Source organism: Lonchura striata, unplaced genomic scaffold (assembly GCF_046129695.1).
Source record: "Lonchura striata isolate bLonStr1 unplaced genomic scaffold, bLonStr1.mat Scaffold_97, whole genome shotgun sequence".
Classification (NCBI taxonomy): domain Eukaryota; kingdom Metazoa; phylum Chordata; class Aves; order Passeriformes; family Estrildidae; genus Lonchura; species Lonchura striata.
Window position 1 is genome coordinate 999,746 of NW_027461192.1, and position 27,051 is coordinate 1,026,796.

Consider the following 27,051-nt stretch of genomic DNA (forward strand, 5'->3'; position numbering starts at 1 on the left):
AAGGAGCTCAGGAGACCAAATCCAAAGTGGATTTTATTGAACAATAAATGTGAGGTAGAGAGAGATGCAAAGAAAGAGAAAAGGGGAGAGAGCAAGGGAGTGACAGGGACAGAAATCTCCCCTGAAGCGGGGCAAGTGTGACATTGTCCCCTGTGTGCATGGCCTTCCCAGGGTGGGGGTTTTACACCTGAGCCAGTTTGGGTAAGGGGGGTGGTGTTCACCCCCCACCCCGAGCAGGGATTACCTCACTGTTTCAGGTTACAGTGTCAGATGTAACCAAAAGTGTTTTCAGTCCCCATCTCCATAAACTGTTATCAACAGGTGGGGCAGTGTTCTTTATCTCTTCCATGGCTCAGCCCTGATAACGGCCTCCAGGGGCCATCTTCTGTTAATGGGCCATTGAGTGTCACTGCAGGACTGATAAAATTACATCATCCCATTGTGGGATGCTCCGCCCAGGGGAGGAACCAAGTATTCCTGCCTGGATATAATCTCACAATTTCCAACACCACAACCACCTTGCCTACTGCATTCCCAGAGGACAAGAGCTCCATAAGCATCACTGGACCTTCAGAGGAAGACCAGACCCTTCTACAGGATCACCACTTTGACAGAATCACATTCATCACTCCAGCTGGACTGCAGCCACCGTCTCATCAGACTGCTACCACCACCCTGAGCAACGGGGTGTCAGGTTATATCCCGACTCTGTGAGTTTAAACCAGTGTTTCTGTATCATTGCTTTGATCTTAATTTTCTTATTCAATTGTCATTCTGGCTTAGACTGTCCCCCTGGTTTGCTTTGAAGCCAGTAAAAATCTCACTGTGCTCATCACTTGTTTTCCTCCCAAAACAGGATTTCCCATACCCAAACGTTCGCCAGATGGAGAAGGTTGCAAGGAAGATGAAGATGGCTCAGGACACTGAGGTAGGTGAGGAGGAAGTCAGTGCCCCTTTCCACCTCTCTCCTGCTCCATCTCCCAGCCCAGCCTGGCCCCCGGCTGCAGGACAGCCCCGCTACAGGTGCCCTCCTGCCGGGGATGCACTGGGGTGATCTCCTTGACCTTCCCTCTGGCACGGAGGCAAATCCTGTCATCCTGTCCTCTCCTTTTCCTTCCTCCCCCAGAGAAGGAGCTGAGGATGGAGACCAGGAAGGACAAATCCCCACGGCAGAACCTCATGGAAGAGGCCGTTTTGAGCAACTCCACAGCGCAGGAATCCAACAGGGAGGAAAAGCCCCAGAGATCCCACAGGAGGAGGGGCTGCAAGTCCAGCCCAGGATGCTCTGAGGAGGAAAGACCCATCCAGTGTCAGGAAGGTGGGCAGAGCTTCAGCCAGAGCTCAGAGCTGGTGGTCCCTGAGAAGCTTCATGATGGGGAGAAGCCCTACAAGTACTTGGAGTGTGGGAAGAGCTTCAGGCAGAAATGTCACCTGATCCACCACCAGATGATCCACACCGGGGAATGGCCCTACAAGTGTGGGGAGTGTGGGAAGGGCTTCGGCTGGAGCTCAGAACTCATCATCCACCAACGCATCCACACTGGGGAGAGGCCCTATGAGTGTCCCGAGTGTCAGAAGAGGTTTAGGTGGAGCTCTCCTCTCTGCAAGCACCAGCAGATTCACACCGGGGAGAGGCCCTTCCGCTGCCCCGACTGCAGGAGGGGCTTCAAGCAAAACTCCCACCTTGTCAGGCACCGGCACATCCACACCAGGCAGAGGTCCTTTGAGTGTCCCCTGTGTGGGAAGAGCTTCTCCAGGAGCTTTCACTTGACTCGACACCAACTTAGGCACAAGTAAGGGAAGCCCTGTGACTGCCCCGACTGCAGGAAGAGCTTCGTGCGCTGCTCCGACTCCATCCCCCTTTAGAAGACCCATGTTGGTCAGAGCCCTGGTGACCCACATTCCTTGTGATCCCTGCTGAGAAGACACCTGGAAAGTGGTCTTCAAATCCTCCTGGATCCCTATAGACACCTGGATGAACACAGACCAGGAACATCCTTTGGGACTCTGATCAACATTGAAAATTAATTGGGAAGAGCTGTTTCTTTGACTTTACAGCCCAAGAAATTCTCACCTGCTGTGTCACTTTTTCTTCTGGTGGCATCATGCAATAATGGATGATCATGGAGATCTTTTCCCACCTGAATACTCTCCATGTTTATCCCATCAGAACACCTAGAATTGGGGTAAAAATAAAGAAATCAAGTAGAGGTCTAAAGCTGAATCATTTTACTGGGATTTGAATGTGAATTTGAGGTTAAGGGGAGGATTTGGGTGTTGTGGGACCATCCAAGCCAAGGGACATGGCCATGCTCTTGTAGTTGTTCCAGCAGAACGGATCCATCTAACCTTATCTGTTCTCCAGGAATTCCGGCTGTCTGTCCCAGTCCCTGGCCTGGGTCTGCCCATTCCAGGTGTTCCCCACAAAATGCCCAAATTGCTGCTGAAGTGCCCTAGCTGACCCTTGCTGGGGATGTTCCTGTCCACCAACCTCTCCTGCTCAGTTCCATGGAGGGCTGGGAGGGGTTTTAGGGACTCCTGGTGGGACTGAGAGAGGCTGTTGTGGCTCTTGGGGCCATTTGTGGTGCTGGGAGGGGGTTTGGGGGCCTGCTGGAGGTAACTGGGATATACTGGGAATGAGTGAGGTCATCCTGGGGGCAACTGGAACCATACTGGGAACTCTGGGGTGACTGGGATGGAGCATGCTGGGGGCAACTGGGATATACTGGGAGTGTCTGGCACCATACTGGAGGGGACAACACTGAGAACAACTGGGACCATTTTGGGGGCAAGTGAGGGCAACTGCGAGTGACTGTGTCTATATTGGGGGCCACTGAGGTCATACTGGCAGTGAGCAGGACTGTACTAGGGCTGACTGGGGGCAACTGGGATCATACTTGGTGGAACTAGGACGACACTGAGGGGGACTGGGATCATACTGGGAGTGACCAGGAACATGCAGAGGGCAGTTTGGACCATGGTTGGTGCAATTGGGATATACTGGGAGCAACTGGTACTGCACTGAGGGTGGCTAGGACTGGTTCTGGGCAACTGGAATTATGCTGGAAGCAACTGGGAGGAAGTGGGAGTGACTGGGAGCATGCTGGGATCAAGTGGGATATACTGAGAGAGACTGGGAATCACTGGGATCATACTGGGAGGGACTGGAACCACAGCAATGGCCTGGGCTGGGTGATGTGGGGCCTCAGAGAGCGCAGGGAGCATTGTGACACTGCGGGGCCTGGTGGATCCAAGGGGACATTGTGACACTCTGGGCCCAGACTGGCCGTGGGGTGCTTTGGGAGCCCCGGGGTACCCAAGGCAGCAGAGCAGAGCCCCTGGATCAGGGGCAGCAGCTCCCCGGGACACCCTGGGTGGGCAGCAGGGATGCCCAGGGAGAAGAAGAAGCCAAGGCCCAGCGCCCCAAGGGTGGCAGCAGCTGAGGGAGGGGGCAGGAGGGAGAGGCCACTGCTGGGATGGCACAGAACTACTCAGCACTGAGCCACGGCTGTGTAATATCACAGGGCCTGTGTGACATTACAGAGTGGGCTGTGACATCACAGGGGCTGTGTGAGGTCACTGGGGAGGTCACTCTGCCCCAGTCCCCTCCCAGTTCCCCCAGAGAAGTCCAACGCTGCTCATGCACAGCGGGGTCCCCTGTCCCCCTGGGTCCCCCCGCCCCCGGCGCCACAGCCTCCCCCAGAGGATGTTCCATGAGATCGACCCCAGAGCCTGACACGGGGACGGGGGCCGGGGCTGTGGGGGTGGGACAGGGGGACAGGGACCCCCCGGCAGCGTCCCCGTGACCCCCAAGGCCAGAGCCTGGGCCAGGGCTCCTTCACCCTGTGACCAACGAGGGCTTGAGAGCGCTGGAAAAATCCCCAGCAAGGGAGCAGCAAAAACCAGATTTAATATTAAAGTGACAGCAGCACAAAGTTCCTTGGCAAGAGTCACTCTGCCCCTGACTGGACACTTCAGGCACAGCAAGGAAACAAAGCAACAACAAAACCAAACAAAATCCAGGCAATCAGACCAGAAACAAACTGAGAACTGTCCCTGTGTGTGTGTGTGACACAAGGCCAGTGAGAGCAAGGATAAAAGGGATACAGGCTAAAAGCTTTACTGTACTCAAACTTAACAGGACTTAACTTATACCTTCACATAAACTGATACTTTCAATTTCACAATTTAGCAAAAGAAGAGAGCTTAAGCGTATTTAACCTAATTAATAACTAGTGACTTTGCAATTTAACAAAGGAATAACATTTAACAATATTAAATTTAGATAATAACTTATATTAAACATTGGAACTTGGCAAGAGAACAACTTTTACCAGTATTTAACTTAGTTTAGACCTTGTGATTTAACCTCACTTACAGGCCTGACTGGCTCAGCTATCCAAGGCACTCAGAGACCTCAGGGAGCAGCATTTCTGCCACATTTCCCCAGCACAGGCACTCCTGTGTGCACACAGACACAGAGAGTCAGTGCAAGGCACCTGTGAGAAATTCCCCTGAGGGCAGGGAAATGCTCCCTGGGGATGCTTTGGCATCTCCCCAGCGGGGAAGGGTTGAGCCTGGAGGAGTGGGGGGATCGGCCCAGGCTCCCTCGTTGTTGGGGATCCCCGAGTGCAGCAAACGGGAGAGTTCCCGGCTCGGAGAGGCCCCACTCAGAGGGAGTCGCTGGCCCAGGAGAGCTCCAAGGGCTCCTTTTGGAGTGCTGTTTGTAGGGCCCCAAGAGAGGGGCTGCAGTCCCAGCCATGTTTCGTCCTGGCCGCACTTGGCATCAGCAGCTTTCTTTGGCAGGCTGAGAACAGGGATGTTGTGCCACCGAGGGAACACAAACAGTTCCCAGGGCTGCTCCTAAAGCAGCCAGGAGCTGGCTGGGCAGCAGCAGTGCTGGAGCAGAGCGTGTTTGTGCTGAGCTCCAGAGGAGCTGAGCCCAGGGGCTGCTGGCCAAGGCCGAGGCCAGCAAGCATTTCTCAGCTGGCAGGGCGGCCTGAGAAGGGGAGGGGGGAATGCACCAGCACAGGAACCATGGAACCAAGGGACCATTGTGACACTGTGGGGTACCATGGAACCAAGAGGCCATTGTGACACTGTGGGGCCTGTGGAACCAAGGGACCATTGTGACACTGTGGGGCACCATGGAACTAAGGGGCCATTGTGACACTGTGGGGCCTGTGGAACCAAGGGACCATTGTGACACTTTGGGGCCTGTGAGACCAAGGGACCATTGTGACACTGTGGGGCACCATGGAATGTCGGGATCATTGCGACACTGAGAGGCCTCATCAAACCAAGGGTCCACTGTGATACCACAGGGCCTCAGGGTACTGTGGAGACCATTATGACTCTTTGGGGTGTCATGGGACCAAGGGACCATTGTGACATGGCAAGACCCCAGGGAGCCAAAGGTTCATTGTGACATTGGAAGGTCTCATGGAGTCATGGAGTCACCATTAAGAGACTTCACAGCCTCATGGAACCAAGGGACCATTGTGACACTGAGGTGACTCATGGGATCACTATGAGGCCCCATGGAATAAGCAAAGCATTGTGACACTGTGAGGCCTCATGGCACCAGTGAGACCATTGTGACCCTGGGGGTCCCCACAGAACCAAGAGGACCATTGTGACACTGTGGGGCCTCGTGAAACCAAGAGGCCTTTGTGGCACTGCAGGGCTGCAGGGAACCAAAGGTCCATTGTGACACTGCGGGGCCTCGTATCATCAGTGTTCCATTGTGACACTGTGGAGCCAAAGTAAACCATTGTGATACCGCAAACTCCCAGGGTCCAAAGGTCCATTGTGACATTGTGGGCCTCAAGGAACAGAGGAGTCCCCTGCCATTGTGGGTCCTGGGGAACAATGGAGATCACCAGGGCACTGCAAGGCCTCATGGAATCATTGGGACCATTGTGACACTGCAGGGCCTTCTGGAACCCATGGCTATTGTGACACTGCTGGACCCCATGGAATCTAGGCTCCACTATGACTCTGTGGAGCCTCATGGATCCAAGGTGCCATTGTGACACTATGGGGCATCATAAAGCCAAGGGAACATGGAACAGGTCTGGCTGGTTTGGCCTCCTGGGGACAAATCGACTGCTCCAGATGACCTTGGCATGTGGAGGGCCTCTTCTCATCTGCTGCTGAAACAATGGGGCTCTGTGTTTTCCTTCCTATGGAAAAGAACTCTCCTTCTCATCCAAGTGCTCATGGCCAAATTTGGGTTCCACCTCTATGGGAATCCAGAGCTTCCCTCTGGCTAGACTGAAAGTCCTGGGACCCTGGCAGGGGGTCAGGAACCCCTCTGTACAGAGCCCTGAGAGACACTGTCTGTGATCTCTGTCCATGGAAAAGAGTTTTCAATCTTAAAGGATGAATTACGAGCTCTGAGTGTTTGATATGAGTAATATTAGTGTGACATGGGTGCAAATATAGAATTTTAGGATTCTAGATAAGGGGTTCAAAGGAGGCCAGATGGAGGAAATTGGGTGTGCCTTGTCTTTTTTCTTCTTCTTCATGCCCTCCATGTTTCACTGTAGTGTTGGCATTTTTCTATTGGTTTAGGCTGGGGACACACTGTTCAACGTAGGTGATAGATATTGGCACGTTATTGTAAATATAGCACATGTAGTTTCTGGTATTTAATGTTTGTAACATCCCACTGAGGGCAGAGCCCTACACCCTGTCCTGCAGGACAGACCTGCGGCAGGGCAGCAGAACATGTTATAGATAAGCAAGATAAAACAACCTTGAAAACCAGCACAAATGAATTATGACTTCTTCTTTGGCAGCAGGGCTGAAAGACAGCAACTTTCTACAATTTCGGGATCATTTAAATACCACAGATTCTGACATAAATGGCATCCCTGGCTGGGCTTGAACCACCAACCTTTCAGTTAACATCCGACAGTTTGCCTAGTAAGGATCAGATTTTTTGACAGGCTCTCAGAGGGGTTCCATGGGGACTTTCTAAGTGTCTCCAGGCTGCCAAAGTGCTGGGATGTCACAGGCACTCACAGGGGCTCCTGTCATGGGCAGGGTGGGAGCTTTAGGTAAAGTTCATTAGAGAAGCTCCTGTCACATCAGGAGGTGCATAAAGGACCCCCAATAGCCCCTTTAGATCCCCAAATACCTCCAAGGACCTCCAGGCTTTCCAAACTCCTTTTGTGAGAGGAGCCTTGGAGCAGCAGGTTCCAATTCCTGCCCTTGACTTTTCAAGAGCTCATATGTAAACAGTTATAAAGGTGGAATTAAACCTTTATAGAATTTGTCCCACAGGATTAAGAATGGCAAACCAGTGTTGGGTTTTTTCTTTCTGTTCATTCCTTATCATTGGCTGATGATTGTCAGCTGATCCCTTATTTTGGGAGGAGGATGATCAGAGACACTGCTCTTGGAGAAGGGAGGTTCCACTGCTGCTGTCAGAGCCCAGCCCAGAGCTGCTTCTTCTGTCATGGGGTGAGCCTCTGCTCCTGAGAACAGCCACTAAACTGGGACCTTATTAGCACCTGCCCCACTAAAAGAGAGACCTATACCCGTCTTCTCTGGTGTCCAGGATCCTTAGCTGGGATCTCCCTGCCCTGCTTGGAGCCCCTGCCTGCTGAGACATCGAGCCAGCCCAGCTTGCTGCTTTCTCGAGTCCTGCTGGAGGCACGTCCACAGGAGGCTTTTTTCCAGATTCCCTGGCAGACACATCTCTTGTAAACCAAGACCAATTCTGGCACCCCGTGTGCAGCCCAAGGGTGTCAAGAGGAAAATGGTGAAATGAAAATAACAATTCTTGAGTAACATTTTTTTTTTGTGTGTGTGTGTGTACTGGATATAGAAACCTTGTTAGATGTCACCATGTGGTCTAGCGGACCCTGTTTTGGGTGGCACATGATTGTGGCTACATTTTTCCCATCCTATACCTATGGCTAATGTGGCTGCTATCCAATTTGTTTGATGGGTTAATATGGTGAGGAATTTATGGGTTTTTAATTTCCTCTGGACGGTGGGCACATGGACTCGAGGCTAGCACACACTGACTGTATGTGCTTGGAATGACTTTGATAATGGTACCCACTGTGAGGAAATTACACCAGGGGCAATTTTCTCCCAACCCTTCAGCCTGCTCTTTGGGTCTACAGTGGTTGGTGTTGCTGACATGCCTGTTAAGCCTATTCTGTTTAGCATTCAGAGGTAAGGGAAGATTGACTTGGATAATTATCGTAGCAGGGCATCCCTGGCTGGTAATAATTAGCACTGACTCCATGATTCCAGAAGGCTGATCATTTACTTTACTACATTATTCTATACTGTAACGCTATGAAATACTTATGGCTCTTGCAGACAGTCCGATACAGACAGACCAGACTGGCTAATTGAAACTCAAACATTGCCACCATTGGCCAATTTAGAAATCACCCTTTGGTAAACAAATCTCCATAACACATTCCACATGAGCACAGCAACAGGTGCAGTAAGTAAAGATGAGAATTGTTTCTCATTCTTTTCTCTGAGGTTTCTCAAACCTTCCCAGGAAAATCTCTCTCTCTCTGTTCAGAGGATATGTGATTACCACAGGTCAGTTGTGACAATGCAGGTCCAAGGACACCACGGTGACATTGGGGAACCTCATGGAACCAAGGGGCCAAGGTGACACTGTGCTGCCTCATGGAATCAAGGAGACCATTGTGAACTCAGAGACCCCAAGGAACCAAGGGTCCATGGTGACCTTGTGCAGCCGCAGTGTCACAGAGGAGCCGTTGTGACACAGCGAGGGCACACGGAGCTGAGGGACCATTGTGACACATCTGGGCTTTGTGGAACCACGAAGCCATTGTGATATTGCAAGGGCTCATGGAAGCACAAAGCCATTGTGACACTGCAGAAGCAAGGGGAACATTGTGACACTCCAGGGCCTGATGGAACCAAGGACACCATTGTGACACTGTCGGGTCCCACAGAACCAAGGGAACATGTAACAGGTCTGGCTGGCTGGGCCTCCTGGGGACCACCTGACAGGTCTGGCTGACCTTGGCATGTCAAGGGCTGCTTCTCCTCTGCCCCTGAAGCACTGGGGCTCTGGGCTTTCCTTCCTCTGGGAGAGAACTGTCCTTCTCTTCCAGGGGCCTATGGCCAAAACCAGGATTTGTTCTCCAAATTTCCTTGTATTGCAAAGATTGTTCCCAGATGAAATCTGCCAGGAGAAACAAGTCTGGCTGCCTTGGCCACCCAGGGGCCACCTCTCATCTGCCTTTCAAACACTGTGATCATGTGCTTTTCTTACTTATGTGAAAAACCACCCATCTCAACTATGCACCCGTGGCCACAATGCGGCATCTGCCTCCAGAAACCCCTATATCCAAGAATATCTCTCAGAAGCTGCCAGGACTGACAAGTCTGGCTGGCCTTGGCTTCCTTGAGGGCTGGCACTCATCTGCCTCTGAAACATGGAGCTCTGTGCTTTTCTTCCTAATGAAAATAATTAATCTTCCTGTCCAGGCAACCACGGCTAAAACTGAGATTCCACCTCCAAAATGCCCTGTGTCCAAGGATAGTCCCTAGATGAAAAGGGCCAGGAGAGACAGGTCTGGCTGGTCTGGCCTAAGGGTGGCCACCTCATATCTTCTTCCAGAACACTTGGACTTCATGTTTTTCTTTTCTGTAGGAAAAAAATCATCCATCCTGTCCAGGCACCTATGGCCAAAACTGGGATTCCACCTCCAAAACTCCGTGCATCCAAGGATTGGTCACATGTGAAATCAACCAGGAGAGACAGGTCTGGCTGCCCTTGGACACTTGGGGGCTGCCTCTCACCTGCTTTTGAAACACTGGAGCTCTGTGCTTTCCTTCCTATGGAAAAGAACTGTTCTTCTTTTCTATGCAGAAATGACCAAAAATTGGATTCCACATCCCAAATTCCCTATATCCAAGGGTTGCTTTTAGACAAAAGCTACCAGGACAGAGAGGTCTGGCTGCCATAGGCCTCTAGTGGCTGCCTTTAACCTGGCTCCAAAACACTGGTGTTCTGTGCTTTCCTTCCTTTGGAAAACTGTCCTTCTAGTTTGGGTGCCCATGCCTGAAAGTGGGATTCCACGGCTAAAATTCTGTATATCCAAGGGTTGCTCCCAGTCCAAATCTGCCAGTACCACCAAGTCTGTCTGGCCTTGGCCTCTGGTGGCTGCCCCTGCCACACTGGGGCTCGGTGCTTTCCTTCCCATGGAGATCACTGTGACACTGTGGGCACCTCATGGAACCAAGGGGATCATTGTGGCACCACTGGAGCCCATGGAACCAAGGGGCCATGGTGACACCGCGGGGCTTCATGGACCCAGAGACCATTATGACTCTGTGGGGCCTGATGGAACCATGGAGACCATTCTGACCCTTCAGGGCCTGGTGTCACCAAGGGGGCATTGTGACACCTCAGGGCCTCCTGGAAGCCAGGGTCCATTGGGACACTCTGGGGCCCCATGGAACTGAGGGAACATGGAACAGGTCTGGCTGGCTTGGCCTGCCAGGGGCCACCTGACAGATCTGGCTGATGTTGGGATGTCAAGGGCTGCCTCTCATCAGCTCCTGGAGAACTGCGGCTCTGTGCTCTCATTTTTATGGAAAAGAACCGTCTGTCTTTTCAGATGCCCATTGCCAAAACTGACACTCTGCCTTAAAAATTTCCTGTATTCAAGGGTATCTCTAAAACAGAATCTGACAGCTCTGGCTGGCCTTTGCCTCTGGTGGTCACTTCTCATCTGCCCCAAAAGCAGTGGGGCTCTGTTCCTTCATTCCTATGGAAAAGAACTGGTCTTCATGTCCAGGGACCATGGCCAAAATTAGAAGCGGCCACCGAGCCCAGCCAGGGTCATGAAAACATCTGCAGGCCAAGGGGAGATATTGACTCTGCCAGTGCTGCCATCCTCCCTCCAGTGAGAGAAAAGGACACAGGGCAGACACACAGAGGAGCAACATGAACACACCAAGGTCACTGAAGAGGAAGTTGAGTCCCAGATAGGAGGGATGAGGAGATGCCTTGATCTTGGAGCTGAAATCCTCTGCTAAAGCTATGGAGAAGGATGTCATGGATACATCAGACTCTCTTTTTCCCTATAAGGCATTGGAAAGTAAGAGGAAATGACTTGTTTCAGCAAAGGCCTCCATGGTAAAGTAAGCAAATGTTGAAGTAGCTGTGATCCCATGAGAAGTATGAACAGAGAAAGAGCAGAGTGATGAGACCCTGTGCCCTCAGGGTGAGAAGATCTCTGCAAAGATGAAGATGATTTCAGAAAGAGATTAAGACAATCTTTGCTCTTAAACAGCTCATCTTGAAACTAATATCCCATAAGCTGAATGGCCCATAAACACATGAATGGCTGTGAAAAGATGGGAGGGGTGTCATGATTTCACTTTTTCTGAGTGGCTGCTATTCATGGAAATCAAGAGCCGCAAGAGCACTGTTTCCTTGTGGAGAAGTCTCCATAGCAAGAAAGAGAGACTCCTCTCTCTAATTGAACTAAAGTAGGACTATTCTAGAGGTGGTAAAGTGACTGAAAATTTTTTGCTTTGTCCCTTTACATAATCAGTAAGTAAGAAAAGGTTTTATGGAGAAGGGAAGTATTCTGAAATTTTGTTCTGATCCTTATTACTCCTTCTTTTAGTTACTGTCAACAAACTTTTCTTTACACTCCTTAATTTTGAGCCCAATTTTCCTTTCTCCTAATCCTATCTCAGAGCAGGAAATGAGTAAGTATATTCTAGTGTGTGCACTGGTAATTAGTCAGCACTGAACCCACTACACTAATTGATGCATTGGCCGAGAAATCTCAAATAGGCAAACGAAAACTACCATAGAAATCTTCCTGTTGAACTGCTCCAGTCAAGAGGGAAATCAAGGCAGACCCATGGTTTGACAGGACTTGCTTGATCCTAATGAGACCCATTCTGCATTTGGAGCTGAGCCCTGGAACCTCAGGGCTTGAGAGGACATTGCACAAACCTTTCCAAATGTCAAAATCAGAAGAAAACCCCGAAGTGTCTCAAAGAATGAATGGGTCCCCATGAAGTCCATCCCTAACACCGGCTCCTCTTGGCCTCCTTGGAGGAGAGAATTGGAGTCCAGGATTGCACAAAAACCTCTCAGAGACTCAAAATGGCACAAAAAACACTCAATGTAGGAAGGAAAATCCAAAGTACCAGAAAAAAGTTGTGTACCTCAAAGCATTAATGAGCCCAACTGAGTGTTAGTACAAAGCTCTCAAGGGACTTGTTAAAGCAGATAATGGGAGGCCATGATTGCACAAAGCTCTGGGAGACTCCAAAGCAAAAGGCAAACACAAAGTCCTTTGAAAAACCTGCAGTCCCTGGGAGCATGAAGGAGCCCCCAGGGCCGTTCCTGACCAAGGCTCCCCAGGGACTCCTTCCAGCAGATCCTTGAGGCCACTGGGATGTGGGCATGGGGGGATGCTGAGGGCAGGACCAGGGGCTGAAAGTGCCCAGCCTGGCTGGGGCTGTGCCAGGAGGCCCCAGGGCCTTAGGACAAGGTGTCTCCTCACAGCCCTTGGTGGCACAGACCCTGCTGTGCCCCAGGGCACCAAGACTTGGCTTCTCTTTGTCCCCTCCTGGCATCAGTGCCTCCAGTTCTCTGCTCTGCCTGGGGCCTGGGGACACTTTCTCAGTCGTGTCCCTCAGTGGGACCCATTAAAAGTCCAAGAAACTTTGGAGTTGGATTCTGACTTGGAGCTCTGGAGAGGTTTCTGCAGCTGCCTCTCAGGGCCTGATGTTCAGGGCCTGAGCACAAAGCCCCAGAGGTTCATTAAAGTCCTTGTGCTGTGTCTGTGCTGCTGACCTGGGCCGGGCTCCTGGCACAGAGGGTGATGCTGGTAACCAAGCAGAGCTTCAAAAGCACATTTCTCTTGCTGAGCAGCTCTTCTGCCAGCCCAGCAGGGCTGGGGCACTGTCTGCAGCCAGCCCGGGCACAGCACAGAGGCACAGAGAGCTTCAATCAGTCAGAACTGGGAAGGGGCTGAGAAGTGCCTGGGGCAGAATCACTGCCAGCCCTTGGCACAGGAACCTCTGGCTGTAGGACAGTGCAGCTGCAGCTCCTGGAGAGATCTCCTAAAGCTGGAACATCCCAATGCCCACAGACCCTGTGAGTGCATTCTCTGCTCATCTCCTGTGCAGAGCAGCCAGGGGTGCCCAGGGCTGTCCTGCAGAGCAGGGTCCTGCAGCCCAGGGCGCTGTGCTGGGCCAGGGACTCTGCTGCCTGCCAGGGACAGCTCTCAGCCGGCCCTGGAGCTGCTCCCAGCGCTGGCCAGGAGCTGTGGGGGGAAGGAGCCACCCTGAGCAGGGCAGGTGCTGCTGCTGAGAGGGGCTGGCTGGGGCAGGGCTGCTCCCAGCTCCAGATCAGCCTGGGCACAGCTCTGGAGGGCACTTCCTAAAGAAGGTAAGCCTAAGATTGCTGTAAAGGTCAGGAGCTTTCCTGAGAGTGTTTTCAATTCTCTGCTTGGAGAAAGATGATGAAGTTGTGATGATGATAAAAATATTTTTGCTTTTTATATATTTTTCTTATATTCATAGTTCTGTAAATTACTTTTGCGTAGTTTTAAAATTATAATCCTTAACTAACTCTATTAAACTCTTAAATAACTCTTTTTAACTACTATTATATATTTAATGTATTTATGATCCTTAATTAACTCTAGTATGTTTCCTTACCTTCTCTTAGATTTTAGAACTATAATCTGTCTAAATACATTTTTAAAGTGCTATATAATCTTTTTATCAAAGAGAACCCACAAGAAGAGTATTTTGGGTTTTGAATGTGAGCAGTGATAAGAAAAACTGGGACAAAGAAGGTCCTGGACTTATTCCAGTGGGTTGAGCCACGGGTGTGTAACTGGGTACTGAATATCCCATTGGATGTTCCTGTTAAATATCCTAAATATCCTTAACAAATTGTTGAAATCAGGGGCTGGGTGTGCCTCATCCCCTCTGGGACACCGGGAAGCTTCCAATAAAGGTCTGGTTTTTACTTCACTGTTCTACATTGTTGCAAAGAGCTTTTTTTTTTCTCTTTTGATTATAGACAACAGGGGGATGAGAAAAGCAGAACAGGAATTGTAATCCCAGAATGACAGAACATTCTGAGTTGAAAGGGACACACAGGATCATCAAAGGAATGTTTGAACATTTACAGAGACTCCAGAACTGTGACTTTGGGTGGTCAGTGTCTCTGCTGGGAGCCTCCCAAAGGGCCTTCAGCCACTCCTCAGCCCTGGGCAGCAGCAGCATCACCTCTGCAGGGCCCAGCAGGGCTCTCCTGAGCTGCCCTTGCCCAGCTGCACACAGAGCCTGCCCCAGCCAGGGCCCTGCACACAGGCAGGTTTCTGTAGGGCCGGGCCGAGGGCACACAGGGTGGGATGGGCTCTGTGAGCGCTGGCAGGGACAAGGCACCTCTCAGGAGGGGATGTCCAGGCCCAGGGAGATGCTCAGGGAAAGAGAGGGGGCTGAACAGCAGTGCTGGGGGAAAAAACCCATCCAGCCCGTCACCTTCCCTCAGCCACAGGGAATCCTTTGCCTCTCACATCTCTCAGTGGCAAACTCTGAGTGCAGCAGGAATTCTGGGGATTTCTGACCTCTGAGAGCCAGCAATTGTGAGTGGGTAGGAACACAGTTCCTAAAACCATCTCCTTCCATCCTTTTGACCTGGGAGTGCAGATGGTAGCAAGCCTTTCTGCAGTAGGAGTGATTCCCCTGAAAAATCCTGAATATCCACCCTTGTCCCTCTGCCAAATGGCCACAAACCCAGGGCAGCAGGGCAGGGATGGCTCCTCCAGAGCCCCCACATACAGCCCTGACTGCTCCTGGCACACTCAGCCAGCACAGCTGGAGCTCAGGCAGGGACCTGGGTGAAGATTTTCCCAGAGCAGGAACAAGGGTGGGTGAGTGCCAGCAGGAGAGGCTGCAGGGAATGGCCCAGTTTTGGCTCCAAGCAGCCTCTCCTGACTTGTCCCTGTCCTTTCTCCATGAACAGGTGCCCATGTGCAGCCACAGCAAATGTCCAACAGCAGCTCCATCAGCCACTTCCTCCTGCTGGCACTGGCAGACACGCGGCAGCTGCAGCTCCTGCACTTCTGCCTCTTCCTGGGCATCTCCCTGGCTGCCCTCCTGGGCAACGGCCTCATCATCAGCGCCGTAGCCTGCGGCCACCACCTGCACACGCCCATGTTCTTCTTCCTGCTCAACCTGGCCCTCAGCGACCTGGGCTCCATCTGCACCACTGTCCCCAAAGCCATGCACAATTCCCTCTGGGACACCAGAAACATCTCCTACTCAGGATGTGCTGCACAGCTCTTTTTCTTTATGTTCTACATCTCAGCAGAGCTTTTCCTCCTGACCATCATGTGCTACGACCGCTACGTGTCCATCTGTAAACCCCTGCACTACGGGACCCTCCTGGGCAGCAGAGCTTGTGCCCACATGGCAGCAGCTGCCTGGGCCAGTGCCTTTCTCTATTCACTGCTGCACACAGCCAATACATTTTCCCTACCCCTGTGCCATGGCAATGCCCTGGGCCAGTTCTTCTGTGAAATCCCCCAGATCCTCAAGCTCTCCTGCGCCAAATCTTATCTCAGGGAACTTGGGCTCATTGCAGTTAGTGTGGGTTTGGGATTTGGTTGTTTTGTGTTCATTGTTTTTTCCTATGTGCAGATCTTCAGGGCTGTCCTGAGGATCCCCTCTGAGCAGGGACGGCACAAAGCCTTTTCCACCTGCCTCCCTCACCTGGCTGTGGTCTCTCTGTTCCTCAGCACTGCAGTGTTTGCTCACCTGAAGCCCCCCTCCATCTCCTCCCCATCCCTGGATCTGGCCCTGTCAGTTCTGTACTCAGTGGTGCCTCCAGCCCTGAACCCCCTCATCTACAGCCTGAGGAACCAGGAGCTCAAGGCTGCAGTGCGGAAACTGATGACTGGATGGTTTCAGGAACATTAAACTGCTGGCCAAATTCTGCTAATCATGTGTAATAGAAGTAATATTTGATACTTCCTGTTGGTTTGGTTGTGAATTTCTTTTGTTTGTTTTACTTTTTTCATATTGTCCACAATAAATATCATTGTTTGTGCCAATTCTTAATTTTGGTGGCTCTAAAGGTGCTAAAGGATCTCCCAGCAAGTTTTCTGCAGAGACGTCCTTTTGTTGCCTTCTCTGGAGCTGCAGCAGCAATGTCTGTGTGCAGAGCTGGGGCAGATCAGGGCTGGCACAGCAGCTGTGCCCAGGAGCAGCAGCACTTGGTGCTGCCAGTACTGCTCCCGTGGCCCTGCCCCGCTGCCCTGGTGGCCCTGGTGTTGCTGCAGGGCCTGAGTGCTCTCGGGGCCGGGCACAGTCCTGGGGGTGGCAGTGCCGGGGCTGCAGCAGGGACAGGCCATGGGCACTGCTGGGGCAGCGCTGACGCCTCAGGCCAGGGCCTGGGGGCTCCAGGCTCCTTGCCCAGGCTCTCTCAAGAACACGGCCAGGCCAATGCTCAGCACAGAAAACCCCCGTGAGCAGCCCCAGGCTGGCCGTAGGCAGGCTGGGGGCAAACAGCATGGCTGGTGCTCTGCAAGGGCCCTGGGGGAGATGGGAAGGAGCAGCAGAGCAGGGGCTGATCCATCCCCAGTGCGCTGCACAGCCCAGGGCAGCGTCCCAGAGCGTCCTCATGGAGCTGCCAACAACATCCCCCTCTGCAGCCCTGGCCTCTCCCCCAGCTCACAGAGGTGCCGCATCCTTGCAGGCACAGACACGGCAGCACTGGCTCAGCAGCCCCTGTTTGCATTGCACACAGCAGGCGGGAGCACCCCCATGCTGGGGCTGTGGGGACATGAACCTGAGGCAGCACAAATGCCATCAGCCCCTGGGGCCAGGAAGGGCTGGGGGACACCAGGGACACCACTCAGATTTGTCCTGGCCTCTGCAATCAGACAAAAAGTTTGTTCCCATCAGCTGGGAGTTTCCTGTCCCACTGCAGATGCTGCTGCTCAGAGCCAGGGCTGCCTGGCAGCCACCCCCATACTGCCCTGAGCATTTCCTTGGCTTCACCTTTGCTTTCTTTACTCTTCCTGATACAAATTTCTTCCTCTTGCCCAGCCCTGTTTTCTCCGCTGCACACAGCCCATCCCTGTTTGCCCTTTCCTCTCTGGCCCCACTCCCCATTGCAGTTCCTGACTTGGCACCATGGGAACGTCCCTTGGGGAACAGGATCATCCCACAAGTGCTGCAGGAATTGTCTGCAGGCTCCTGCAGTGCCTGGTGCTGCTCCCTTGCCAGAGGCAGCCCAGGCCAGGGGGGCACATCTGGGCTGCTGTGTCTGGCTGTGGGGCTCCCTGTTCTGGGCAGTGAGGAGGAGCTGCAGAGGCTCTGCAGGACTGACAGGATGGGCATTGGGGCTGTGAGGAGAAGCTGAGGGACCTGGGCTGCTGGAGCTTCTGAAGAGGAGGCCCAGGGCTCCTCCTGCCACTGCTCCAAGGGTGGTTTCAGTGAATGACAGAATCCGAAAGTTTGGTAAAGTCCTTGGAGATCATCAAGTCCAAGCTATGCCCTGACCCCACTTTCTCTCCCCTGAGCTTCCTCTTCTCCAGGATCAACAACCCCAGCTCACTCATCTGCTTCTCAAAGGACTTTCTCCCCAGAAACCTCCCCAGGCTTGTTGCCCTTCTCTGAACACGCTCCAGCCCCTCCATATCCTTCCTAAATTTGGGAGCCCAGAACTGGAAACAGCACTCGAGGTGCTGCCAAACCAGTGCCCAGCACAGAGGAAGAATCACTGCCCTGCTCCTGTTGGCCACACCATTCCTGATCCAGGCCAGGAGCCATTGGCCTTCTTGGCACCTGGGCACTCTGCTGGCTCATGTCCATCCTGCTGTCCCTCAGTCCCTGCAGGTCCCTTTCTGCCTGGCTGCTGTCCAGCCCCTCTGTCCCCAGCCGGTAGCATTGTAGGGGTTGTTGTGGCCAAAGTGCAGGACCCGGCACTTGGACTTGTTAAACCTCACCTTGTTGGATTTGGGCCCTGGATCCAGCCTGTCCAGGGCCCTGTGCAAAGCTCTCCTACCTTCCAGCAGATCCACACTCCCAGACAACTTGGTGTCACCATGGTTCCATGAGGCCTCAGAGTGTCCCAATGGTCTCCCTGAGTTCTGGGCAGCAGATTCCATGAGTTCTCCCAGTGACACAATGTCCCTTTGGGTCCCTGGGACCCCTTGGTGTCACAAAGTCCCTTGGATCCTTGGGCCCTGCAGGGTCACAATGTCACCGTGGTCCCACAAAGCCATGCAGTGTCACAGTGGATCCTTGGTTCCATGAGGTCTGGCAGGGCAGCAATGCTCTCCTTGCTCCCACAGTGTCACAATGGCCTCTTGGTCCCAAGGGCTACCACGGTGTCAAACATGTTTCCTTCATTCCAGGAGTCCCTGAGGAGCAGCTCAGGCCCCATGGTTCCATGGGGCCCTGCAGGGTCACAATGGCCCCATCATGACATGAGGTCCTGCTCTGTCACAAAGCTCTGCGAGGTTCCACAAGGCCCTGCAGTGTCACAGTGGCCTCTTTGGTCCCACCAGGACCCAGACTCTCACAATGCACTCTTTGTTCCCATTCAGCCCCACAGTGTCACAGCGGCCCCGTGGCTCTGTGGTGCCATGTCGTACACAGTGTCACCATGGTCCTCTCAGTGCCACCAGGCCCCGCAGTGTCACAGTGGCCCCTTGCTTCCCCAGGGCCCTGCAGTGTCACAATCATCAAAGAATCAACCAGGCTGGAAAGGGCCTTGGAGAGCATCAAGTCCAACCTGGGACCCAACACCACCTTGTCACCCAGACCATGGCACTGAGTGCCACAGCCAGTCTTTCCTGAAACACTTTCAGGGATGGGACGGTGACTCACCCACCTCCCTGGGCATCCCATTCCAATGCCCAGTCACCCTTTGTGTGAAGAATATTTCCTGATGTCCAGCCTAAACATCCCCTGGTGCAGCTGAAGGCTGTGTCCTCTTGCCCTGTCCCTCTTTTCTTGGAAAAGAGCCCGACCCCCACCTGTCTGCACCCTCCTGTCAGGGATTTGTGAAGGGTGATGAGGTCTCCCCTGATCCTCCTCTTCTCCAGGATCAACAACCCCAGCTCCCTCAGCCACTTCTCACAGGATTTGTGCTCCAGACCCCTCACCAGCCTTGTTGCCCTTCTCTGGACATGCTCCAAACCCTCCATGTCTTTCCTAAATTGGGGATCCCAGAAATGGACACAGCACTCGAGGTGCTGCTGAACCAGTGCTGAGCACATGGGAAGAATCACTGCCCTGCTCCTACTGGCCACACCATTCCTGATCCATAGGAGTGCCAGGGCTTGGATGAGGGAAATTGTGGGGTGGGGGAAGGTACAAAGTGTTACTGATTGTCACCCATGAAGGGTCTTGATTTTCATATCTGTTCAAACTGCACTAGAAGGTGCTGAGAGTCAATATCAATTTGACATTGCCAATATCAATCTATAAACAGGAAAAGAAAACAGGACAAACAATTATATCTGCGTTGTTTTAACTATAGTATATTCACTTTAAAGGCACTTGTGAAATCTGCCTAATTAACCACAGAAGAATTGAAATCTTCAATTATTCCCAGAGGTTTTTCTTCTTTGGGCATTTTGAACATATGTTTATGAGCTTTTCCCACTGATTTCCTGTACTGAAGAGCTCAAGAAAGAAGAGGCCTCTGGAGTAGTAAAATTCATCATCAACCCCCAAGTGGTTGAGGATGCATCCCCATCAGAGCAGCAATGAGCAGAAATGGGCACAGCTGCCCCAGCTCTGGGATGGGCCCTGGTCCTGGAGCAGGAGCAGCTCTGGAGGGCCCCAGGGCCGGGGCTCTTGTGCTGGCCTGGGCAGATGGGATGGCAGGAGGGGCTGCAGAGCTCTCAGCACCTCAGGCAGAGGGGAGCAGGGCAGCCAGGGAGCTCCTTTGGCCTTGGCCAAGCCCCTTCCCCCATGGTGGGGCTGAGTCCTGGCTGAGCTGCAGCTGCTGCTGTGCCCTTGGCAGGGGCTGAGGCCGTGGGGCAGTGCCCAGAGCAGCCTGGGCTGAGCAGAGCTGTGGGGCCAGAGCCGGCTGGGCTGTGCTGGGGAGAGGCCCTTGGTGCTGCCCAGAGCTCAGGGCAGCTGGCAGAGCTGGCAGGGAGCTGGGCTGGGCTGGGAGAGCCTGGCACAGAAATCATCAGTGTCCATCTCAGCCTGGCTGAGCGGGCAGGGGCAGGACTCAGCCCAGGCCTTGTGGGGCAGGGCCAGCGCCTGGGCAGGCATTGAAAACAGGCAAGAGCCCCAGAGAGGAGGCTGCTCTGTGTCCTTGGGGCACGGACAGAGCAGGGAGGGGCCCAGGACATTTGTCAGCGCCAGCCTCTGTCTGTGCCAGCCCTGGGCAGCCCTGGCTGCTGAGCCCAGCTCTGCCCTGGGCTGAGTTTGGCTGTGGCCCAGCTCCATCCTCCTGCTGGGCTCAGGGCCTGTTCCCGGCCATGGCCAGCCCTGGCCGCCTCTCTGCTGGCCCCGAGGCCGGCAGAGCCCGGGCAGGGCTGTCTGTGCAGCCCCACAGGTGCCACGGGCTCGGCAGGAGCTGGCAGAGGCTGCCCAGCAGGGAGGCCATGGGGCACAGAGCCCCAAGGCTGCCCAGGGCCCCACGGCACAGGGGCCGTTCCCAGCCGCAATGCTCCTGTCCTGGGCTGGGCTGCACAGGGGCTGTGGCACCATGGCTGGGCCAGCACAGGGCCACCGAGGGGCCACGCAGCCGCTGCCGGGGCTGGCAGCAAGGCCGGGCACAGACAAGGAATTGCTGAGCATGGCCTGTGCTGGCCAGGGCTGCCTGTGCCCAAGGCAGAGCTCAGCTGCCCTTGGGGCTGCAGGAACACTCAGGAGCCCAAAGAGCCCCCATGGCTGTGCTGGAGACCAAGGCTGGAGCAGGGAAATGCAGGGCTGCTGCGCCATGGGGAGGGCATGGAATTCCAGCACACACTTCAGCTCTCTGATGGTCCCGGCACCGTGCTGGGCCCTGTTCCTGACTGGAGCAGAGCAGATGTTGATGGCACAGGAGCCCTGCGAGGCTGGCAGGGACCTGCAGCTTGCAAGGTGCTCTGCTCTGCCTCAGCTCCTCTCTGAGAGATCCAGTCCCAGCTCGGCACCTCAGGGCACAAGTGGCACTGCCTGTTCATGGGCACACAGCTGATGTCTGTCTGGAAGGGGGCTCAGGTTTTAATACTTGTACTTCTCATACTATGGATGGAAATTTTTTATTTTCTGGGTTAGTTCAGTACTTTTAAGAAAGACAAAAGTTGTCTGTCCAGGAACAGGAATTTCCTGTACTAATGGCAGGAGGAGAAATACTGACATTGCCTTCCACTTGTGTCGCCAATATTCTGTTTATTCCTTGCTCTCCCTTTTCCTTCAGGTGTTTCCAGCTCTCCCGTTGAAATGGCCATGTCTAAGGGCATCTCTTCACCAGGCCAGATGGATCAATGTACATCCTGCTGCTCCCAGATTTACGCATCCAGATGCTTTCTGGTCATTCAAGTTCCTCTCAGATGACTGGTTTCATGCTTTGAGCTTCAGGGAGTTGTTCAATTTTTCTAAAGTTAATATAAATATCATATCAGTCAACATCCTTATTGTGTTTATATCTATCACATAATTACATTTTCTTATATGTTTATCTGAAGCTGTACCTATATGGAAATCCCTTGGGGATGGGGACATGTCAGATGCTGCTGGGACACCCCAGAGAACTGAGGGAAGACCTGTGATGGTTATTAAACTGTTCAAATGTTCAACTTGTGTTTGTCGGCAAGAAATCTTTCTGTGCCTCTGAGTGTCACCAGTCCCTGAGCCCAAAGGACACAAACCTGATGAGTTGTGGTTCCCACTGCAGGGGCTGCACTTGGACCTTGGCTCTGCACAGGAGAGCTCTTCATCCACTTTCCCTCTTTTCCTCCCTCTGGGCATGGAGGGAGCTCCTGCCTCCAGCCTGTGACTCGTGTGTGCAAAGAGCAAATCTGGTCAGAATCGGGGCAGGGAGGGTTTGGGGGGACCTTGGGATCTGTGCTGGGCACAGAAGGTGTTTTCCTTTGCTCTGAGACTGTCTGCTGCGCACAGTGGATTTAGGAACTAGCAGAGGAATGATTGGTGCATTTGATGAAGCTGTGCCTTCCCTTGGCTTTTTTGGCTGGCAAGAAATGAACATCCCTCTGTGTCTGGGGCAGCTCCTTCTCCAAGTAAAGCAGGTGGGAGTTGGAGCCCAGGAGCTGAAACCTGCAGGTGCAGCCTGGGCTGGAGGGAGCTCAGATTTGCACAAGGCTGCTCTGAGTGCCAGGGCTTGGATGGGGGAACTGGGTGGGTGGGGGTAGGGACAGAGTCTGATGGATTGTCAGCCATAAAGGGTCTTGATTTTCATATCTATTCAAACTGCATGAGGAGGTGCTTGGTTTCAGTGTCCATTGGAGATTGCACATATCAATGTATTAACAATAAGAAAAAAAAAGAAAAAAAAAAAAACAGGACCTAAAAAACTTTTGTCACTGTCTTTGTAAAAATAATGCATTCACTCTGAGTATGGTTCTGAAACATGTTGAATTAACCACAGAAGACTTGATAACTTAAATCAAATTATTCCCAGAGGCTTGGCTTGTTAAGGTGTTCTGAATGTTAATGAGCCCCAGGGCACTGAATTCCTGAACTGAAGAGCTGAAGGCTGAAGAAGCCTCTGGAGCAGTAAAATTCAGCAGCAGCCTCCAAGTTGCTGAGGATGTCAGCAGCCCCCACTGAGGCCATCCCTGCCCAGAGACCCTGGGGGAATGGGCAGACAAGGAGAGCATCCCTGGGGCTGGGGCAGCAGAACTCAGAGGCACCAGCGGCTCCAGCTGGGACATGGAGTGTGGGATGGGGCTGTGAAAGCCCTGCCTGGGCTGTGCCAAGCAGGACACACAAGCCTTGACCCCCATCCACTAAAAAACTCTCTGAAGGAGACATTTGAAAGGAATGACAATAATCTGTATCATCTGAGTTGGATGCACTGGAGCAATACTATCAAGAGTTTCTCAGGAGTTCTAAGCAACAAAACAGACTTTACTGGGAAATTTAGAAAATCAGTGAAACTTTGGCAAACGTTTTAATATGGCATTCAATCAACAAAAAAAAAAAACTTCTCAAAGCATTATCATGGCCCATTCAACTTCACAAACTCTGAGCCTGTTCAATTTTAAGTTAATCAATATTTGCAAGAGTACAGAAATAGTAGAAGTAGATACAGAAAGAGAGAAAACTAAGATACAGAGAAGCACACACTCAGCTACCAACTCCTGGATTCCAGCAATGTTCAGGTGGAAATTCCAAGAGGAGGTAGGGTCAAGATGTGTGCTTGCCTTGTGGTCAGCCTTAAATACCCCTTGGTCTTCCTGGGCCCTTCCCCCAGGTGGGACTTGGGGTCATTTGGTCACTCAGGAGCTGGGCTGGGGCTCCAGAGTTGGCCGTGGAGCATTGCCTGTGCTGTGCCAGGGACTGGCAGACACTGCTGGGCTGGGATAGAGGCTCTGGGGGGATTGGGGTTCCAGGGCAGGGCAAGGCTGGATCTGCGCCTTCCTCCCCAACACATGAAATGTTTCCAGCCAACAATCTCCTTCAGTCTGTCACAACAGTCAACATTGGAGGTGAAATCCCAATATGGCCATTGCTATGGTCAGTTCCCATGGCAACCATCCCAGCCCCTGTTGCTCTGGTCAGTTTCCAGGGCAACCATCCCCACCCCTGTTGCTATGGTCAGTTTCCATGGCAACCATCCCCAGCCCCTGTTGCTATGGTCAGTCCCTGGGCAGCTCCATGGAGACCCCATGCCAGGGGTGGTTGCCATGGACACCAGCTCAGGCCTGGAGCCCGTTGCCATGGCAACCATTGGCACTCCCATCCCCAGGGTCATGGATCCCAGAACCACAGAATTGGCTGAGCTGGGAGGGACCCATCAGGATCCTCGAGTCCAACTGCTGGCCCTGCACAGGACACCCCAACACTGCCAGCCTGGGCCTGGCAGCGCTGTCCAAACGCTGCTGGAGCTCAGAGAGCCCTGGAGCTGGGACCCTTCCCTGGGGAGCCTGGGCAGTGCCCCAGCAGCCTCTGGACAAAAACCTTTTCCTGAGATCCAACCTAAGTCTGCCCCGACTCAGCTGCAGCCGCTCCCTCCACTCCTGTCCCTGGGCACCAGAGTGAAGAGGTTCCCTCAGCCCCAGCCAGGGACCCGCTCCCAAGGCTGCTGCCATGGCCACCAGGGCTGGCACCAGCTGGGATGCTTGGTTTCCACAGGTTGGGCTTCAGGAATGGGATTCCCCAATTTCCTGCTCCAGCTAAAACCGCGCTGCCGCTCGCTGCCCTCCTGCCTCCCATGGAAAGCACAAAAGGGGAAGATCCCGGGATGGGAAAAGAACAATTTACTGGGAAGAGCAACAAGATAAAGAACAAACAGGAACAGAAAAAATATTGACAACAGAAGGGATAAGAAAAACTATTTACAGGGAAAATTTCAACATCAATGACTGTCTTTTCCTGGCCATGTATTTCCTCCTGTCAGGAAAGGACATCCTTCTCCTCAGGAGAAGAGAGAGAGGGAGTCCCTTTCCTGCCCCTGGCACTGACCTGAGGTGGGAGTGAATGTAGTGACAGGGCCATGGCCAGATCCTCATGTTCTTCAATCCCACATCAGGTCATTGGCAGGGGCAGGAGAAGGTACAGGTGTCTTCCCAGCATGGATCACAGGGAACATGGTTAACCAGGGCTCTTCCCAATGTGGGTTTTTTAATGGGGAATGAAGCTGGAGTGGTGCACGAAGCTCCTCCTGCAGTTGGGGCACTCACAGGGCTTCCCTCACCAGTGCGTCCATTGTTGCCTGGTCATGTGAGAGCTCTGGGTAAAGCTCTTCCCACACTGGAGACACTCATAGGTCCTCTCCCCGGTGTGGATGCGCCGGTGGGTGATGAGGTGGGAGGTGCGCTTGAAGCCCTTCCCACATTCGGGGCAGTGGAAGGGCCTCTCCTCAGTGTGGATCCGCTCATGGAGGACGAGATTGGAGCTGGTGTGAAACCCCTTCCCACACTGGGGACACTCGTAGGGCCTCTCCCCAGTGTGGATGCGCTGGTGGATGATGAGTTGGGAGCTCCAGCTGAATCCCTTCCCACATTCCCCACACTCGTAGGGCCATTCCCCAGTGTGAATCATCTGGTGTTGTTTCAGATTTTTGCTCTGGCTGAAGCTCTTCCCACACTCCAAGCACTTGTAGGGCTTCTCCCCATCATGAAGCTTCTCAGGCACCACCAGCTCTGAGCTCTGGCTGAAGCTCTGCCCACCTTCCTGACCCAGGGTGGGCATTTCTTCCTCAGAGCACCCTGGGCTGGGTATGTAGCCCTTCCTCCAGTGGGATCTCCAGGGATTTTCCTTCCCGTTGGATTCCTCCACTGTGGAGCCACTCAGAATAGCCTGTTCCATGAGGTTCTGCTGCAGGGATTTCTCCTTCCTAGTCTCCATCCTCAGTTCCAGCTCTGGGGGAGGAAGGACAAGGAAAGGATGGGATTTGCCTCCGTGCCACAAGGAAGGGGAAGGACATCCCCCCAGTGTGTCCCCGGCAGGAGGGCACCAGCAGCGGGGCTGTCCTGCAGCTGGGGGCCGAGCTGGGCTGGGAGATGGAGCAGGAGAAAGGGGGAAAGGGGCACTGACTTCCTCCTCACCTGCCTCGGTGTCCCAGGGCATCTTCCTTTTCCTTGCAACCTTCTCCTCCATCTGGTGAATGTTTGGGTATAGGAAATCCTGTTTTGGGAGGAAAACAAGGGATGAGCACAGTGAGTTTTGTACTGGTTTGAAGGCAAACCAGGGGGAGAGTCTAAGCCAGAATAATTGAATAAGAAAATTAAGATCACGACAATGATACAGAAACACTGGCATAATCTGACAGAGTCAGAATATAACCTGACACCACAATGCTCAGGGTGGTGGTAGCAGGCTGACGAAATGGTGGCTGAAGTCCTGTTGGAGCGAGGAACGTGATTCTGTCAAAGCAGTGATCCTGTAGAAGGGTCTGGTCTTCCTCTGAAGGTCCAGTGGTGGTTATGGAGCTCTTGTCCTCTGGGAATCCAGTAGGCAAGGTGGTCGTGTTGTTGCAAGGGTGAGATTATATCCAGGTAGGAATGCTTGGTTCCTCCCCCTGGGCGGAGCATCCCACAATGGGATGATGGAATTTTATCAGTCCTGCAGTGACACTCAATGGCCCATTAAGAGAAGATGGCCCTGGAGGGCGTTATCAGGGCTGAGCCATGGAAGAGATAAAGAACACTGCCCCACCTGTTGATAACAGTTTATGGAGATGGAGACTGAAAACACTTTTGGTTACATCTGACATTGTAACCTGAAACAGTGAGGCAATCCCTGCTCGGGGTGGGGGGTGAACACCACCCCCCTTACCCAAACTGGCTCAGGTGTAAAACCCCCACCCTGGGAAGGCCACGCACACAGGGGACAATGTCACACTTGCCCCGCCCCAGGGGAGATCTCTGTCCCTGTCACCCCCTTGCTTTCCCCCCTTTTCTATTTCTTTCCATCTCTCTCTCTACCTCACATTTACTGATCAATAAAATTCACTTCGGATTTTGTCTCCTTAGCGCCTTAATTGGGGCAGAGGCATCTCTCTAACAATTTTATTATCCAGATTCTGACATTATTTTGGCACAGTGAGTTCAGGGCACTGTTGTCTGACCCCAAGTGTCTTTGACAACAGCCTGGTTCCCTCCTATGAAGAGGTTGTGGTTCTTTCTGAAGGAACTCTTGGAAACTTGGATGCACCTTCCTCTGAGTGACTTTTGGGAGAACTTATGAGGAAAATGGCTGTTGTGGGTTGCCAGTGTAAAGAAAATATTTTCTTGCCCTTCCTGGACAAGTTTGTTAAAATCACTGGAGGAAAAGGAGCAAATGATACCAACAAGATTGACAAGGATCATTCACCCCAAGTTGAGGAACACAAGGCTACTAAATCCTGCA

The 27,051-nt window shown here is 52.9% G+C and overlaps 2 protein-coding genes across 2 annotated transcripts in view; one reads left to right on the forward strand and one right to left on the reverse strand.

Moving 5' to 3' along the window:
• Positions 1-883: 883 nt before the first annotated feature.
• On the forward strand, positions 884-16,080 carry LOC144248854 (olfactory receptor 14C36-like). Its single transcript, XM_077790833.1, has 3 exons — positions 884-928; positions 8,558-8,577; positions 15,183-16,080. Exons 1-3 carry the CDS (start codon positions 884-886, stop codon positions 15,979-15,981), a joined length of 864 nt encoding a protein of 287 aa, XP_077646959.1. The 3' UTR covers positions 15,982-16,080.
• An 8,811-nt stretch (positions 16,081-24,891) lies between these two features.
• Positions 24,892-27,051, reverse strand: part of LOC110483730 (uncharacterized) — a 116,369-nt gene continuing 114,209 nt past the window's right edge. The window contains 1 exon segment of the mRNA XM_077790834.1: positions 24,892-25,370. Within this exon segment, the coding sequence (XP_077646960.1) occupies positions 24,892-25,370 (479 nt within the window).

Coding starts and splice junctions, on each gene's coding strand:
- LOC144248854 (XM_077790833.1), top strand. CDS start 884: ATGGAGAAGGTTGCAAGGAAGATGAAGATGGCTCAGGACACTGAG. Junction 929..8,557: donor AGATGGCTCAGGACACTGAG/GTAGGTGAGGAG, acceptor CTCTCTGTTCAG/AGGATATGTGATTACCACAG. Junction 8,578..15,182: donor AGGATATGTGATTACCACAG/GTCAGTTGTGAC, acceptor CCTCATCATCAG/CGCCGTAGCCTGCGGCCACC.